Genomic DNA, 17,596 nt, shown 5'->3' with positions numbered 1-17,596 from the left:
GTGCCCCTCTTACAAACACCACAATTCACGAGCGCATCTGTCGTTCGTGCAGCAGGTGCAGTGGCACCGGGGCCAGAGCTATCAGGTCATCATGGCTGTTTTTTCGTACCCAGCCGGGAGAGGGATGTGTCATATATCATGTGTGAATCATGACCCCTGGTACCCTTATGTCGGCACAGAAAAGCCCAAAAGAGCATCCCGCAACGCACCCACGCATGTTATGCAAGAAAAAACGCACCCTTCTCTCCCGTGTAGAGCATGCATGTCCGAGTTAGGGGCATTTCGCTCATCTGTTGAGCTACACACAAGGAGAACGCTAGTTTAAAGGGCAGTGTGCGGGTATGTGTGTGAGTGTGGGAGGGGGTGGTCATTCCACTTAGTGCAGAGTTGAGCAACTTCGAGAAGCGCCTGGCACATCGCACCGGTGCCAGGGGCTTTCTTCAGCAGCAGAGCACATGACCCCCCTTTAGGCATGTGCCTCCCCCGTCTCATGTTGGCGTGTGCACTTTAGAAGCCGCTTCTGCATCCCTGTGTTTTGAGAGTCCCTCAAGGCGGGCATGTTTGTGTGTATCTCCAAATATGGTATCCGCAGCAGAACCAATGGGCTCGGCGGCTGATAGTGACTGTACTGGGTCTGATGCAGGAATTTAAAGCTATGCTCACATTTTATTCTGCTGTGCACCCGGCACTCAAAGTGAGATCCAGGCTTGTGCAGAAAGTGTTCTTTGGGGGTGCCTTTCTCTATCTCCTGACCCTGGCACGCGTTTTCCCCCCAAACCCCCCTTGCTTCTTGCATGAGGACAGATTTGTGGTTGAAATATGCCATGGCTATTTTCTGTGCATGCAATTAGTGTTTAGGAGATAAAGGGGGCAGCCTGCGGAACTCGGTGGTCTGTGCATACAGAGGCATAAAATAAAGTCCTTTTGAAGGCTTAGACAGGCAGTATGAAAGAGACAGCCCACATCAGAGAGAGGAGCGATGCCTTTGTGTGCCCATCCCCCGCTTTGCATTAAAATGTGCGGCCTGCCGTCTGCCTGGTAACACCGGGACACAAAAGCTGCAAGACCCGGGCATTGTGGGCGCCCTTACCCCCGCTTCACCCCGCGCCACCTGCCCCCCATCCCTCCCCCCCACACGTGTCCTTATGGCACGAGCCGACCGGCTCCCCTGGGCTCACCACATTAGCATCACAATGCTCCCAGGCGCGCTGGCCAATCAGCGGCTGGGCTGCGGGAAGGCTCCGCCCCTTCTAGGAAGCTGAGCCGCGCGGCTATAAAAGGCGGCGCCGCCGCTCTGCCTCTCACACTTCCCTTTGGATTTGCACAGCACTGAAGAGCTCTAGCGCCTTAGCACCGACAGCACTGAAGAGCAGCACTAGCGCCTTTGTACGGACTGTCACTTGCCTTTGCTACACGCACTCGAGAGGAGCTTTGCCTGGACTTGTTGGCTTTTGTGGATACTTGTGGATTTTGTTTTTTGGTTTGCTCACGGATTGTCATGACTCTGGAAGAGGTTCACGGACAGGAAACCATCGTGGAGAGCACCGCTGACAGGTAGGCATCGCCGCACGCTCTCTGGCTGCGGGGCGGGGGTGCGGGAGCGCAGCACTCCCCCGGTACTGCGGGTTGGAGTTGGTATCTGGTAATTCGTCATTGCATGAGTTAGTATCTGGTAATTCGTCATTGCCTGCTGCTGGGTGTGCGGGGGCGGTGGGGGCGCGGGGATCCAGTCATTCCTAGGTGCGGGGTTACAGCGCGTCGTGCAGCACTGCAGGCTCTCTGCTGAGGGGGAGCCCAGCAGCCTCCGGGCTGGGGTGGGCGGGGGTTGCAGCTGGGAAGGCGCCGCTCTGCCCGCGCTCTGTGTGCTCTCTGTGCACTGGTCTCACCGCACTTTCCTCCTCTCTTCTCAGGATGCAGATCGCCGGTAAAGCGCTGCACGAGCTGCTGGTCTCCGCTCAGAGGCAGACCTGCCTGACCGTTGGGGTCTACGAGTCGGCCAAAGTCATGAATGTGTAAGTATCAGACTCCAGTGCATGCATGCATGCAGCCCTTTCACCATATTCCCCCACACTCATGCTCCTTTAATTGTAATACATGTCACCCCATACTGCATGCCCCCGAACAGCCCTGCATGTATTAACTCCCGGCATGTACCGGCATTGGCTTAACCCACGGAGCCGGTACTACTTGCTGCAATGTTTCCCATTGCTGATGCCCCCTAGTGTGTAAGAACGGAAAAGCATTTGTGCATCACAATGCAGTTCTAAGAAATTTTGAATTATTGATGCATCATTTGAACGTGTGATACTTTTGCTTTGCATGTGCTTGTTACCCAGCCACTTGCAGCTTTGCTGCAGATCAGTGTCCCCTAAGGAGATGGTGGCAGTCACTCACTCACTCTCATATCATGCATGCACCCCCTTGTAATACCCCGCACTCTCAAACCCTATGTATGTATTTCACTCTGCTGGCTCTTACGCAGTGGTCCTAACGTCCGTCTCCCCCCTTCTCTCCACAGTGACCCAGACAACGTCACATTCTGTGTGCTGGCGGCCGACGAGGAGGACGAGGGCGACATCGCCCTGCAGATCCACTTCACTCTCATCCAAGCCTTCTGCTGCGAGAACGACATCAACATTGTGCGGCTGAATGACACCCAGAAGCTGGCCGCCATCCTGGGCTCCGGGGACGAGGCCGACGAGCCGAAGGACCTGCACTGCATCCTCATCACGGTAGGTTCCCTCTCTGACGCCATGCAAGGGGGCTGCCAAGGGGCACCTCGGGGTGGGCCTGGGGTCAGATGAATCCTGGATTGTACCACTTTGGTTATTTACGCATGCATAATTTACTGGGCCACATTCCAAGTGATGCCCTTTTCTTTTACCATGTGGCCTATTTTAAATGATCTGTTTGCCACGGTTTATGCCGGCTGCGACCTTATGCCATGCACATGGAGGGGTTTATGTAGAAAAGCAAAACCGTGTATTCCCAGGCCTCTTGGCGACATGTCTACAGGCATGTTTGTGTTACACAAACACTGCTGGGCTCCTGTTTGTGGACCACCCGGCAGCGCAGCGTGCGGCCCCAGCATGTGGAAACGTGTTTTTGAAGTCACTGCGGGGGCTCCGGGGGAGGTCTGGGCTAGTTCCCAGGGTGTAGAGACGCACTTTGTAGTCATTCCAGGACTCTGGGGCACCGTGGGACTCTCGGGGAGGGCTCGGCTAGGCCTGTGCATTGAAACGTTTTAACATGTGCCCAAGCCCTGCGGTGGCAACAGTGTACTCATGAGGCTTTTAACTTGTGTTTTGCAGAATCCCGGTGAAGATGCATTCAAAGACCCCGCCTTGGACAAGCTCAGCCTGTTCTGCGAGGAAAGTCGAAACTTCAACGACTGGGTGCCGTCCATCGCGCTGCCCGAGTGAAAGCCCACCCCGGGCCTGCGCATCTGAATCTTGTTGCTTTGGCAACGCACCGCACCTGAGCAGAACCGCCTGGTTCCTGCTACTGAGGAGAGGCCGGTCGGAGCCGTGGAGACCGGCCGCTGTTGGCTCTTGTGGAGCACAGAGTAACGAGGAGTACGGAGGACTGACCCACCCGCTGGGGGTGCGGTACAAGCCCCACGCCGGCCGCGGCGGGGGCAGGAGGGCACCGGATTGGGAGTTGGAAGGGGTACCGTGTATGTTTCCAACCCCGATGGGACTGGTGCAGTGAGAAGGAGAAACAGAAACTTGTTCAGTGGAAGGACGGACAGAGGAGGAAGTGCGTACAGAACGGGCAGAGCTGTTCTGTACCAGCGAACTGAACTTTGGAAACTGTTGTGGTCAGCAAGGACACGCTATCATTGCCACACATGCAGAGACTTTGTGCAAACAGAACTTTAAGGACATACTTGCAAAATCAATGTGGTTTATTTTGAAGTTGTTACCCCTGGCAACAGACTGACATGGGGAAGCTGAACGCCAACAAGCTTGCAAATGAAATGTTAAGAAGTACATGCATTCAGCACTTACTGTGTTTTTTTAACATCTTTGAAAAAAATAAATGTTTGAAGCTCATTTTTGATTCCTCGCCTTACTGTCGGGGGGTGGCGGCGGGAGGAAGGTTGGGGGGTGGGAGGTTGGGGGGGGGGGAGCTGCGACTCCAACACCTCACACACATTTGGCTAAGCGCTGCTGTCTGGGGCAGATAAGGTTACAGCGCTGGATTATTTATAAACCGAGACTCGACTGAGCTCATGGCCCTGCACGGTGTCTGCCCAGGCGGGTGCAGGGGAGCCGGGAGGCCCCCCAAAACACAAACCACCTCCCCGGATAGGCAGCAGTTGGGGCTCTCATTCATCCCCTGACGTGACCCCTGACCTCCTTGGCAACAGCTGCTTATCGCAACAGCTTGCCGGCCTCGCGGAGCTGCATGTTAATGAGCGGCCATTGTGCGCCGCCCTTTGTTTGGCCTGCAGGAGGCGGCTCGCTGTGCCTTGGCTGTCGCAGGCAGCTGTTTCCTGCAGCACACCCAGTGCACTCGCTGGCCTGCCTGCATGCATTTGCACACATTAAACTCCAAACTGCTGCCTTGCTCAACCCTAACAGTGTCCTCACTGGCCGGCAGTGTTAATTCGTGTCACCCTGCGTGGTCACGCTGGCAGCTGCTTTCCTGCAACCCAATCTGAATATTGAGTGAATAGAGAGGTCCCCAACAAAGTGCTTGCAGAGTGAGGGGGTTGCGGGTCGGGCAACAGCAGGCCTCGTCACTTCCAAGGCTGCAGCGCCTGTCAGGCTCACAGGTTTCACCAGGGCCTCTGGGCACATGCCAGGGTATCTTATGTACAGCCCAGTAATGCAAAGACTGCATGTAGTTAAAGTGGGCAGTGTAGGATTGCCAGGCTTGGGGTGAGATCTGCACAGGCTCAGCACAAAAGTGTCTATGCGTCGCAGCTCACAAATCCCAGACCTGCTCCTGTTTAACCAGGCTACACTTTTTTCTTTTCTTATTTATTTAAGCTGGTTTGTGCTCCATTCGCTCACTTAACATAGAAAGCGTCTTCCAAAGCACCATAAAGATGCACGCGGTTAGACCCCACGCCCCCAACACGCACTCACGAGACCCAGCTCGTGATCTTTAAATAGACAGACTGCGTTTCCCCGCCTGGAGGCCCAGGCGGGGGCGGCGTCAGGGCGCTCTATGCTCTATGGCCTTCATTGAAGGGGAGTCCGAGCCGTGGTGAGCGCACGGTCACGCGGAGCTGCGGCCCCAGGCGCTCTGGTAACCTTCCCTGCACCGCAGTCACGCTGGTCTCGTGGTGTCCTCGCGGGGGCTGTCTCAGAGTTCCTCGCGGGTGAGCCACCGTCCCGGGCGGGGCCCCACTCACCTCGCCGGGGCCAAGCGTCGCCGTGAGTCAACCTCCCAAGCGCTGTTTATCCCAATTAATGGATGCATACCGGACATTCCCGGCCGCATACCGAAGGTGCGTGTGCGCAGGCGAGAGGAAGCGCCCGGTGATCGGTATGTGTTGATAAAAAGGCTTACAATATAATATTAACACTGGGCCTCGCCTTGGGTAGAAACGTGCCAGGGGTAGTCATCTTTCCCAAAACCTCCCACCAAAGGGCCCGGTACCCCCCCCCCCCCCTGTAGTATGTCTTCATTTAAATAATCCAAGAACGAGGTTTCCAATTGAATAGAATACGTTTATTCATGAACAAGACCCACGACCAGTTGCTGACAGCTGCATTGCCAGTCCTCAAATAATGCCTACTTTAAACATTCTACAAAAAGGAGTTCTCGATATGGAATATTCCTAACTACAACATTCTTATACATTCCTCAAAGTGAAATACAAAATAGAAGACATTACCACATATTACACCCCCCCCCCCCCCTCTAGCGAGGGGCTGGTGCTGCGCAGCCCGTGAATGGTTAAATTCACTCCAAACAGGCACTCCCTTAAATCCAACACCCGGCTCCGTTTCGGAGGGGTTTCCAGGAACTGCTACTTTGCAGCCTTTGTGCTGGCCTTAATCAGCGCCTGTTCCTGGAACAGAAACACCGAGCGCCTGTACTTAGGGCGGCCTCATGCAACGAGGAATGCAGGCGCACCGATATGGAGGGAGGAAAGTCCGGACCCCCTCTTTCTAGGTGAAAGGTAAACCTGTTCCGCAGAAAATGTAACTGCGGCCTTCCGGGAAGCTCGCCAGCACTGCGGATTGTTGTATTCGAAGGAAAGCTGTTCTTCGCCCCTCAGATATTGGTAAACAAAAAAAAGTATTATTTTCAGTGGGTTGCTGCAACGTGCCAGGCCTCTGCAGGCATGCAGGCCCGTGTGCCCAGGGCACGTGCAGCGCGGCCTACCCTTGACTCACGCCGGGTCCCTCTCACAGCAGCATTCCAAGGGAACGAGCTGCGCGAGGCATGGGAAGGATGAGAGGCTGACTATGACTGTTATAAAACAGTCCCTCGTGCTGCCAGCCAGGCATGCCAATAAGTATTACCTCGTGCCACGTGAGTTATTTTACAAGGACAAGGGACTTACCACATGACCAAGCTGGACCTCCAACTCCAGCCACGCGGCCATTGGCAGCATGGCTGGGGTGACAGTGGTGCAGCAAGGGCACCATGTCTGTAATACATGCAAGAATACCCCCAGAAGACCCCTAGCTGGGTTGTAAACCGCATGATGGGGATACAAGGCGGCTATTGCCAATACACCTGCTGCATTAATGGTGGCTGTGTCCATGTGGGCTACAGTCAACCATACTGCACTGCAAACTGATGGGACCCAAGGCTGCTGCGTCTCAGATGCACACAACACAGGGTGTGGGCAGGGACTGCCACCTCAGAGTGCCATGTATGACCCATCTCCATGTCAGCCTTTATTGGAATTAAATTTAAATTAGCGCATAGCTGTCCCAGTAAAGGTGCGTCCCAGCGCTAGATGGCATAAAGAATGAGGGTTGCAGGAAAAGCAGAACCTAAATTAGAGGGAAAAGGTAAGTTTTAATAGCCATACGAAAGATTAGATAGTTATCCATACCTGCACCAAGTCAACGGATCCCATGCATCACAAGCATGTGTGCTCTGTTATATAAATAAATCCATATTTGTAAAGCACAAGCTACTCACCCTTACAGGTCTCAAGGCACTGTCATGGAAATTAAGTGAGCTATTGCCCAGAGTAACATGGTGCTGAGCTGAGCTGCCACCGGAGCCGAAAATCGAACCGTGAACCTTGTGCTCCGAAGTCAGCTGCACCACACCTCTCAACACTTTGAATTAACTTCAAATTACGAAAGTAGGTGTCAGTGGCGTAACGATAATTGAGGGGGCCCCCTTGCCAGGTACGTGGAGGGTCCCCCTTCGGACTCTATTAGGAGCTCTCAGGCCGAAGTGCAGTGCTGAGGGGGCCCCCTTGAGCTTGAGGGCCCCCCTGCACTGCGGGGGATGCGTGGACCTGTGTTACGCCCCTGGTAGGTGTTCTTTGCAGTCCGGGGTGTAAACCATGGTAGTTTGGGGCAGCTATGTGTATGGCCAGTGGGTGGTCGACAGCTGGGCTGCATCTTACTCTGATTGGTGGTAAGGCTAGGCATGGATGGAGGGGTGTTCAACGCAAGTCCTTTGGTTCTGGTATAACCCAATGCCTAGCGCACCCAGAGTCTGGCTATGCGTGCAGTGTTTCTTTTCTCACTCCCCTCAATACTTCCCAATGGTCACACAGGCTCCTATGGTATGCGTGTTATTCACACATATCCCTAACTCACATTAACTTTCAGATTCCTAATTACAACTATGTGGTAACCCCGGCTAAGGGAGTCAGACAGCCTCGGCAACACAACGTTGGCACAAGATTCTCCCAACTCTTCATAATATTGTGATGAGTGGTGTGTCCGGTGACTGGGGCACAATGCAATGGCAGGCCTTGCACCTATGAAGCGAGGGCTCCAGAACCCTCCAGATGGGCCTCAACCAGAGACCACAGGGTGTAGGTGTATCCGTTCAGTCACTTCATTGCTTAATTTGAACCAGTGGTTACAGGCGGGGCCCACCAGCATTCATTTTGGGGGACCAGAACTTATTTTTCCTTAAAAGTCTTTGACCCAGAGTAAGAGAGAGAAAAACAGGAGGAAAAAAATGACAGACAACAGTGACAAAGTGAGCAAGCAGTGATGAAAAATAACCTGCAAGTGTAAGATAAAGGGGCAGGGGCTGTCTTCTTGAGAATTAGAGCAAAACACACACGATGATGGATGGAATGTTGCGCAATGGCAACACGTTGACCCACAGTCACAGATCTGGGTTTAATCCATTGTTATTTTGCTCACCACGCCACCCCAGTTCATACATGGCCATATGCAAATCAGCCTTGACCCTGTGCCTCATGGTAACAGTCCAGCCCGAACTGCCAAGCCATGTCTTCCCTGGACCGGAATCAAGCATCCGAGGACCTGTTTCTGGCTATCAGCCATCATCAGCCATGATAGCTTGAATGCAGTGGCGTAGTGAGCACGAGACCCACGTCTGGGCATACCCTTCCCACATAGGGTGAACAGCAAAACACACAAGATGATGGACGGAATGAGGCATGAGGTTAAATCAAGACAACGCAGCCTTGGTATTTAGCATCCTAACCTCCCATAGTGCCAGCTGCCGGCTCATGAGAACAAGCCCGGGCCAGGCACTTATTCTTTTATACATTAAATGCTGAGTCACTTTCTTAAGTGAGACTTGAACTGACCTTGCATTCACTTTTCACATTTCCCGTAGGACGCTTAGGCATTCCAGCCCGGGTGTGGCCCACACTTCACCAGAACTCGGCTATAAATAAACAGCCTTCTACCTCTGTTCTGAGGTCACTCTTATAAGGAATTCTGCATTCTTATCTACGTTCCACCATTTTCTGCGTTTAATCTTGAAAGTGGCATGGTAACACATCAACATACCTTTATTAATCTTTCTCCAAAAGCTTGATATAAATAGAACAGTAATACGATTAACGAAACAAGTGAACCAAAAATAATTTCTAGTGCACATAAAAGAGCGCACCACACAGGTGCACACACAGCAGGACTTCCACAAACGTCATGATTGGAAAACCAAGAGTTGTAAGTAACTCTGGGAGGGTGTACTCATTGCTTTAAATGAGCAGGACAGAAACATGGAGAGGGCGCACATAAGGAGACTCTAATAACTAACTCCGGGTGCATAGTGTGCATAGCGGGGCTACGCGGAGGTCCACAGAGTTGAGAACAAACTCCGCTCCACTCCGCAACGCCACCCCCATTATAAAAAGTAATGAAACATTATTTAAAAATAAATTTAAAACCACTTACCTGGCATGCAGCGTCCCCGGCTGCCCTCCTCCTTTTCTTCGCCGTCTCGCTAATCCTTGTGAGAACTGCGCATGTGCGGGCGCATGCATCGTTTTCACAAGGATTACCGATAGGACGAATAAGAGGAGGAGGGCAGCCCGGGGACGCTGAATTCCAGGTAAGTGGTTTTAAATGAATTTTTTAATAATGTTTAACTACTTTTTATAATGGGGGTGGAGGCGGGGGCTGGCCAACTCCGCTCCGCTGTGGAGCGTGCGGAGATTTGCCGTCTCCACGGAACGCGGAGAAGGCAAATCTCCGCACACTCCGCAGGTGGAGCAGTGGTCTCTCTCCGGGGTTACTAATAACCTATGACATGTACGAATGGCAGGGAAATTACTTGCCCTGGCGCAAACCCTGAAATTACTCCCCGTCCAACCTATACCTCCAGTTAAATGGTCCCCACCCACATCCTTCTCAACACAGTATCAAACAAACACAAATGAGACCAGTCTTCCATTGCCTGTTTTATCTTATAATTGAAAGTACTGACTATTTCTAGGCACTTGTCCAACTCTTGCAGTTAAGGAATGCTTTTGTTTTCACTTTCCATCCTTTAATAATTTTCTGCACTATGGGTCATTGATGATTCCCTCTTGGACAAGGCAATGGGGAGACCTGTCTCCAACATCCCATAATACTGCTTTGACTCAAATGACATAAACATCTTACTTCATACACTTCAACAGAACAGAGGAAATGGCCCAAAAACATATGCAAAATGTAAGATCCCAAAGCAAAGTAAGGCCACTCCACTGGCTCACCAAGACCAGCAAAGGGATTCTTGCCCTCTGTAGAATGCCGGAAATCTGTGCTACAGCCTCAATCCTAGATCAACCACCTGCTATAAGTCAACTCCAGCTTACTGCAGTCCAGTTTGAGGGTTCCCTTGACCCACTGCTATCCCGTGCGCTAGTACGGCTCAATTGTATCTCTTTAACCATCTACCTCAACATATTGCAGATGGCTGTCCTCTAGGCAATTCAGACTATTTCCATTCACCAATATGAGCATGTTGCGTCTCCCCTATATCAGACCACCGCTTCATGCTTGTGCAGTTTGACTAAGGTTCTGCAATTTCCCTAAGTGAACCCGCTGAAAACTATGCTAAAATCGACATAATTTAGTGGTCACCAGGGGTTGCAGCTGTGACTCCTGGCTTGCCCCTTGCGATCACTGGCACTGCTTTTGTGATCCCTGGCCTCAGAAATTCGAAAATCAATGCCAGGAACACAGCTGCAGCTTTATTGACATCTCCTGGGGCTGCACTCACATTGTTTTGTATAATTTTATCATTACACCGATAGTAAATAAGATAGATTATTCACTATTAGTGTAAACAAGAAGCAGAATTAGCTGGAATATGACCATCTCTGGCAGCTTAGGTAAGGAAAAAAATATTTTAAATGTATGATGTGCGCAGGCCTGCATGTAAGAGTGGGTTCATGTGAGAGATTTTGTGTATGTCTGAAAGCGAGTGTATGTGTAAGCATGAATGTGAGTGAAAGTGAAGGCAGAGGGGCATGTCATGTCACTTCCGCAACTCTGGCATTTTGGTGAATTGACGCCCATGCATGCTAGATCGTTTTATTATGGGATAAAGCCTTTTCCTATAGTCGAAGAGAGTTTTTTACTAAAAAGCTCCTTGTGATTGCAGAACACACTTCGATATGCAGCAGAAATACTAGTGCATATCTTCATGCCAAGATGCTCGCATTTTGAGTTCCTGGCTGAACGTGCAAGAAGCCCAGGTGTCCTTCTGTAGATCACACCAAAGGCCTGAAGGCCTAACTACCTATCCATGGCTGCACATGTCCAGCACCCCCACAACATCAAGACTTTGGCACTACCTCCTATCTCTGTTCATACTAAAGCCAACCTTTCTTCAAGTCTAGTCTGTGCTCAGAACAAGTCTCCTTGAAAATTACCTTCAGGAACACCCCCTAGTCCCCGATTCCTGATCTCACCGTGCAAACGTCTGCCTTAAAAACTGCTGTGAGCTTCATAATTGCACCTCACTCACAGCAAAGCTACCAGCAAGAAACAGTTCGCTCAGGGGAGTCTGGAAACCAAAATCAGACCTTGTAAAACTGTTAAAACCATTGCCACGCTGCAAGAAGATGCGAATATAAAGGGGCCACAGGAGGGTGGGTGGCAGCCCAACCAGCTTTAAAAGCAGCTTTCAAGCCTCAGCTTACTGGGGGAATGGAAAGTCAGACCCCGGTTGCACTACCTTGGCATTCTTTCCTCAACTGCTCACCACCTGCCTCATGGAGAGGGAACATGTATTTTCCCTTTGGTTGGATCTGTCCTAAAACCATCTAGAGCTATCTTGTCCGTTCAGCCACTAGTAGCGGCTGGCATGGCTCGCGGGTGGGGGATTTGTGGGGGTGTCGCGGGGCCGGATCGCGGAGAGTGTCGCGTGGAAATTAAAATAATAAATAAAATTAAACTTACCTTTCTGCCGGGTCCCTCGTCTTCTCTGCTCCTGCCTCCAATAGGAACAGGAAGCAGGCAGCCAGGCTCCCTCCCCTAAGCCAATTACATTGCTGCAATTGCAGCATTATGATTGGTCGGCACGGTGCCCAGCAGCCTGCATGGAGAAGGGCAGAGTGTGCATCGCTGGGTTGGGTGGCACGAGAGGGACGACCAAACAGTCTTTGCACACTCAGGAGTAGGCAAACCGCTCCTTCCCTGCCCTGCTCAACGAGCAGAGCAGCCCCCCGCCTGCCTGCCCGCAATGCGCAAAGTAAACATAAAAGGGTGATAACTAAAAGTTATTATTATTTTATGTTTTGCCAGTGGGGCAATGCTCCTCCGCCCTAGGGGAGGATCTGCCCCTCTCATCCACATTTTATGTATTGCAGTTTTATATAGCGGCAACTCGACCCTAAAGGTATTGGAGCACTTTATATGACCAGCAGTTACATTACTCAACTTCCATTTTTTTAAGGCACAGGGAGATTAAGTGATATGCCCAGAATCACAGGATGTTAAACCGACGCCGAGACTCAAACTGGTTTCCCAATTCCTAAATCGGCAGCTCTTAAGCCACATCCTCTCCCTCCTTTCTTTTGCCCTCGTGACCCTTGCTAGGTGATGAGGAACGCTTCCCAAACACTCGTGTAAGCACAACTATTTGGGAAACACTCCTGGGGGCAACCAGCCAAACCCAGAAACAGCGGTCCAAATCCGTGCTCCCAGGCCAGGAGTACACAGTGAGTATGGGTTGAGCCGGGACTGCACGAGACCCATACTCTGCATGTTCCTCGACCTAGTGACTTCAAGGCTTCTCCGCCGTTCCTTTGAGCATTTCTTTTCAAACAGGAGCCCCTGCCCTCAGGGGCGCGGCTCCCTAATTTATGGCTCTGATGGAAGTTTACATTTCAGCCCAAGTTCTGTGCTTCCCGCTCTGCCTTTGAGCCCGAGACTGCTGAGTCACATTCAACTGCTAGGAATATGCAGTAACACCATAGTGCTCAGATCACATCATAGCAGCTAGGATCAAAGGGTGCAGTAATCTTTTCTCTGGCACACGAGCTTCCACCCGAAGTGTATTTTTTCGCAGACATTATTCTGCTCTTGCTAACGAGGGCCAAGTCGCCCCTTTGATATTTTACAAAAGTCTCCCTCGCATCCGACTGTGTTGGCCAATCGCCAGCTTCCCTTTTATGTCTGCCGGTAGGATGACTCGGTGAGTGAATCCGCGCCGCTGAAACATGCGGTGACGTGTTCACCACTTCGAATCCTGGCGAGGCCTATTCAGTCTTCAAAGGCCCGTGAACTAAAAACCATTAACGTGGCTAATATTAGCACTTGGTAGTAAATGGGCGTAGTAACTGCAGAGGCTAAAAACGTATCTTAACCCCTCCCCTGCTGGTGACGGAACCGCTCCGTCATCAGACACGGCCGCGCTGTGCTGATGACGGAGCTGTTCCGTCACGGCCCGCTCGGAGCGCCTGCGCGGCAGCGATTCAGCGCCTGCGCTGAACGTTCTTAAGAGCGGGCGGGACCGTGACGGAACCGCTCCGTCATAAGCACAGCGCACCGCGTCTCGTGACGGAGCGGTTCCGTCACGAGTACGCGAGCGCCGTGCGGCCGCCCCACCCCCTTAGCGCTGCGGCGGAATTGCTGCCGCAGCGAAGGGTTTAAATAAGGCGCCGCAATCAATAGGGTCATTCGTTTATTCACACCAACTTCATGCTATGCTTGATGCAGGACACCGAGGGGGATATGTACAAGGAAGAGGCGGAGTGCGGCGTTAGCCTCCTTGGCTTAACGCCTCTCTCCGCCACTTCTGAATCGCAAGGCCGCACCATATGTACAAGAATGTGGTGCAGCCTTGCGCTTCCCCTTGCGATGGCGCTAAGTTTAGCAATTTAGCGCCAACGCAGGCACCCTTCCACCAGAGAGCAAGGGTGTCTGCGTGCAGGGCGGGATTGTTTATGTGTAGGAAGGTGTCCCTTCCTGCACATAAACAACCCTAGAAATGCCATTCTGTCACTTTCATGTGTGCTGCTTCATGCAGCACACATGAAAGTGGCAAAATGGCATTTAACAAAAAAGTTTGTTATGTACAGGAAGGGACACCTTTCTGTACATAAACAAACAATGGCATTTTGTGCAAAAGGCAGCACACATGGAAAAAGCAAAAGCGAGGGGAAATAATGCATTTCTACTTGTTTAGCCATCTTAAGACCAGTTTCTACCTGGTCTTAATTTTGGCACTGCCTCCTATGGACGCCACCCTTGTACATAGGGGGCAGCATCAAAATGAATGGGTGTTGCGGTGGAACGGCCACCGTAACACCCACTGCCCACCCATTTCACGCTAACCATAGCGTGAAAGGGGGCCTTATTCCAAGGAATTGTTAAGCCACATTAAGGAGCAGCCCCTATCGCTACCACAATGTCACTATGGTATTTACCGTTTGAATGTGTGGAGGTCGTTGCTTCTCCTACCTGGCTGCCAAGTCCTGGAACGACCTGCCCTACACCTAGGAACATCTCCCTCCATGGCTCTTGGACTTAGCTCACTGAGATCACAGTGCCTGGATACCCTCAGGGGTGATTAGCGGCGCTCTATCAGTACTGCCTGATTGATTGTGATATTTCAGCATGCTTACAGTGTCTCAGAGCGCTCTGAAGCGGCCATAAGGTCCCTTGGTAGCGCTATATTAAAAAAATCTATCACACAAATAATTTAACACAAATTAAATTGGAGTGCTCAAGTGAGGAAGTGTGCTTGTTAGACAAGACGTTCTAATCTTTGGATGCAAACTGTGTTCCGATACAATTTTTTTAATGCAAGCTATAGTGCCTGGTTAAAAAAAGAAGCTACATAATTGCTGGTGGCTTGAGGGAAGTGCTGGGGGTTGGCAGCGCTCTTCATATATGTCCTGTTTCGCAACATAGCTCAAACACCTTCTCCTTACTACTCATAGTAATAGGCGGCTAGTCATTTCTGATTATACATTGGATTGTAACTCTTAAATACACAAGTGTGTACAGATGTTTTTCTAAGTTAGCACTGACATATTTCAGGACAATGCAAACAACCTATACACCAGACAAAAACATCCACTAATGGTGGCGTGAAAAACACAAACGCAAACTTTGTGCCCTTTCTATACCTTCCTCAACAAGCTGGATCAGAGAACCACTAGGGCAACTGCCCAATCTCAAAGGCAAGTCCCAGGACCCTCTACTGTGGATTATACAGATTGGCATCAGAGAGTCAGGGGCAAGAACACACTCACCCTAAGAGTTGCCAACAACTCTGGCTCACAAATGCTAAATTATATAAGTTATATTACACAGAAGCCTGTAATACCTCTAGAAATACATGCCTCAAATTCTCTTATTACAGTATACTCACTTGGCACCTGTAATACGCAAATTACTGTGGTGTTCTAAGTTATTACAGCTGAGTTGTGACTTCACAATGCCTCATGACAGAAACATTGGTCAGTGTCAGAGGCAGAAGGCTGTAAGCTTGACTGTAACCCTGTAGTACTTGTAGAAACACGTGCCGCAAATTCTCTCATTACAGTATACTCACTTGGCACATGTAAAAAAGAACATTTCTCTACTGTTATAAATTATTATTATTGAGTTGTGACTTCACAATGCCTCAGGGCAGAAATATAGGACAGTGTCAAAGACAGAATTCTGAGTAGAATTACACCTGCTGTTTAAAAATAGAAAAATAAACTTTTCTTTAGAACTATTTCCTTAAAATATCACATGAAGTAACTGATAAGGAGAAATGTATATCAGTATGTTGATTTATCATGCTGCTAACGGTCATTTGAAGCACATAAGTCCATGTCAGCATCATAGCACACAATCTGAACTACACCAACTTTTAACAAGCATTGGAAATGCAATAGGTCTCGCAGCATTAGAGTTAGTGCTTTTAGAATTGTTTATGGTTTTTTTTTGTAAATCTTTAGCATTTTTGTTTCCTGTAGGCAATGCTAAAGAATTACAAAGAAAAAAAGCCATAAACAAATGTAAAAGCTCTAACTCAAATGCTCCGAGACCTATTGCACTGTGTGAGGGTGAGGGGTTGAGGGTGAGTGAGGGTGAGGGTGAGTGAGAGTGAGGGTGAGTGAGGGTGAGGGTGGGTGAGGGTGAGTGAGGGTGAGTGAGTGAGGGTGAGTGAGGGGTTGAGGGTGAGTGAGAGTGAGGGTGAGTGAGGGTGAGTGAGAGTGAGGGTGAGTGAGGGTGAGTGAGGGTGAGGGTGAGTGAGGGTGAGTGTGAGTTAGGGTGAGGGGTTGAGGGTGGGTGAGGGTGAGGGGTTGAGGGTGAGTGAGGGTGAGTGAGGGTGAGGGGTTGAGGGTGAGTGAGAGTGAGGGTGAGTGAGGGTGGGTGAGGGTGAGTGAGGGTGAGGGGTTGAGGTTGAGGTGTTGAGGGTGAGTGAGGGTGAGGGCGAGTGAGGTGTTGAGGGTGAGTGAGGGTGAGGGTGAGTGGTTGAGGGTGAGGGTAGGTGAGGGGTTGAGGGTGAGTGAGGGTGAGGGTGAGTGAGTGTGATGCTGAGGGGTTGAGGGTGAGTGAGGGTGAGTGAGAGTGAGGGTGAGGGTGAGTGAGGGTTTGAGGGTGAAGGGTTGAGGGTAAGTGAGGGTGAGGGTGAGTGAGGGTGAGTGAGGGTGAGGGGTTGAGGGTGAGTGAGGGTGAGGCGTTGAGGGTGAGTGAGGGTGAGTGTGAGTGAGGGTGAGGGGTTGAGGGTGAGTGAGGGTGAGTGAGGGTGAGGGGTTGAGGGTGAGTGAGGGTGAGTGAGGGTGAGTGTGGGTGAGGGTGAGTGAGGGTGAGGGTGAGTGAGGGTGAGGGGTTGAGGGTGAGTGAGGGTGAGGGTGAGTGAGGGTGTGTGAGGATGAGGGGGTGAGGATGTGAAGGCGCGTTTGGCAGTGTATGTTTTAACGCTCGGAATATCATAATGAACCCAGACATGACAGTCTCCAGCCAACCGCTGTAAATAGTTAGTCAAGTAAGCTCCAGTGGCCCTGCCAAAAGGGCGTGTTTTTTTCGTGTAAAGTTTCTTATGTTCTTGTGAGATAATCAGCCACCCTAAGTTCTAGGGCTCTGTGCAATGACAGAAGTTACAATTCTTGACCAGAGGCCCCAGTTGGCACACATGCAAATCAGAACCAAACTTTCCTCTAAAAGGAAACTCAATCCGCAACACAAGACCTGTAGTGCCGATAATGGTATGATACGGATATAGTGCTTTATACTTCCGATGGCGCTGAAGCTACATTAGAAATGTCACCGTGCGTAAGGAATTAGACTTAGCCATGCTGATTAACACCCAGCTATCATGCGGTAATGAAGGTCATGCTTTTGATACAAACTACTATTCTTGTACTCGTCTGTCCTGCTGGATCTGTTCCACGAGGAATAGAGTATTGCACTTGATGCCTTCCAGGAGACACGGAAACTTGCGTTGCGACAGCCACGCTGAGCCGGTTTTGTAAGGCAGCAAAGCCTTCAATGCTGCTGCCCAATTTGTAAGTGTCCAGTGATCGGGAAAGCCCGTGCTGCTAAAATGGCGACACCCCGCAGATTGCTCTCCAGATTGCTCTCCTGAAGCTGGCTGCCTGATGGAGTGGAGAGCGGGCGGGCAGAGAGAGTGAGGGGGCGGAGCGGGGGTGTGGGAGGAGTGCGGCTGGCTGCCTGATAGAGTGGAGAGCGGGCGGGCAGACACCACAGACAGTATGCGGTCAATAGGCTTGTGT

General features: G+C 50.9%; 1 protein-coding gene across 1 annotated transcript; it reads left to right on the top strand.

Moving 5' to 3' along the window:
• The first annotated feature begins 1,302 nt into the window (after positions 1-1,302).
• GADD45G (growth arrest and DNA damage inducible gamma) lies at positions 1,303-4,055 on the top strand. The gene is made up of 4 exons (XM_078675631.1): positions 1,303-1,554; positions 1,911-2,012; positions 2,519-2,732; positions 3,312-4,055. The coding sequence occupies exons 1-4, from the start codon at positions 1,499-1,501 to the stop codon at positions 3,420-3,422; spliced, it is 483 nt and encodes a 160-aa protein (XP_078531757.1). The 5' UTR covers positions 1,303-1,498; the 3' UTR covers positions 3,423-4,055.
• The last annotated feature ends 13,541 nt before the right edge of the window (positions 4,056-17,596 follow it).

Source organism: Lissotriton helveticus, chromosome 2_1, assembly GCF_964261635.1.
Source record: "Lissotriton helveticus chromosome 2_1, aLisHel1.1, whole genome shotgun sequence".
Classification (NCBI taxonomy): domain Eukaryota; kingdom Metazoa; phylum Chordata; class Amphibia; order Caudata; family Salamandridae; genus Lissotriton; species Lissotriton helveticus.
The sequence above is the reverse complement of the archived record's forward strand: the minus strand, read 5'-3'. Positions and strand labels throughout refer to the sequence as shown.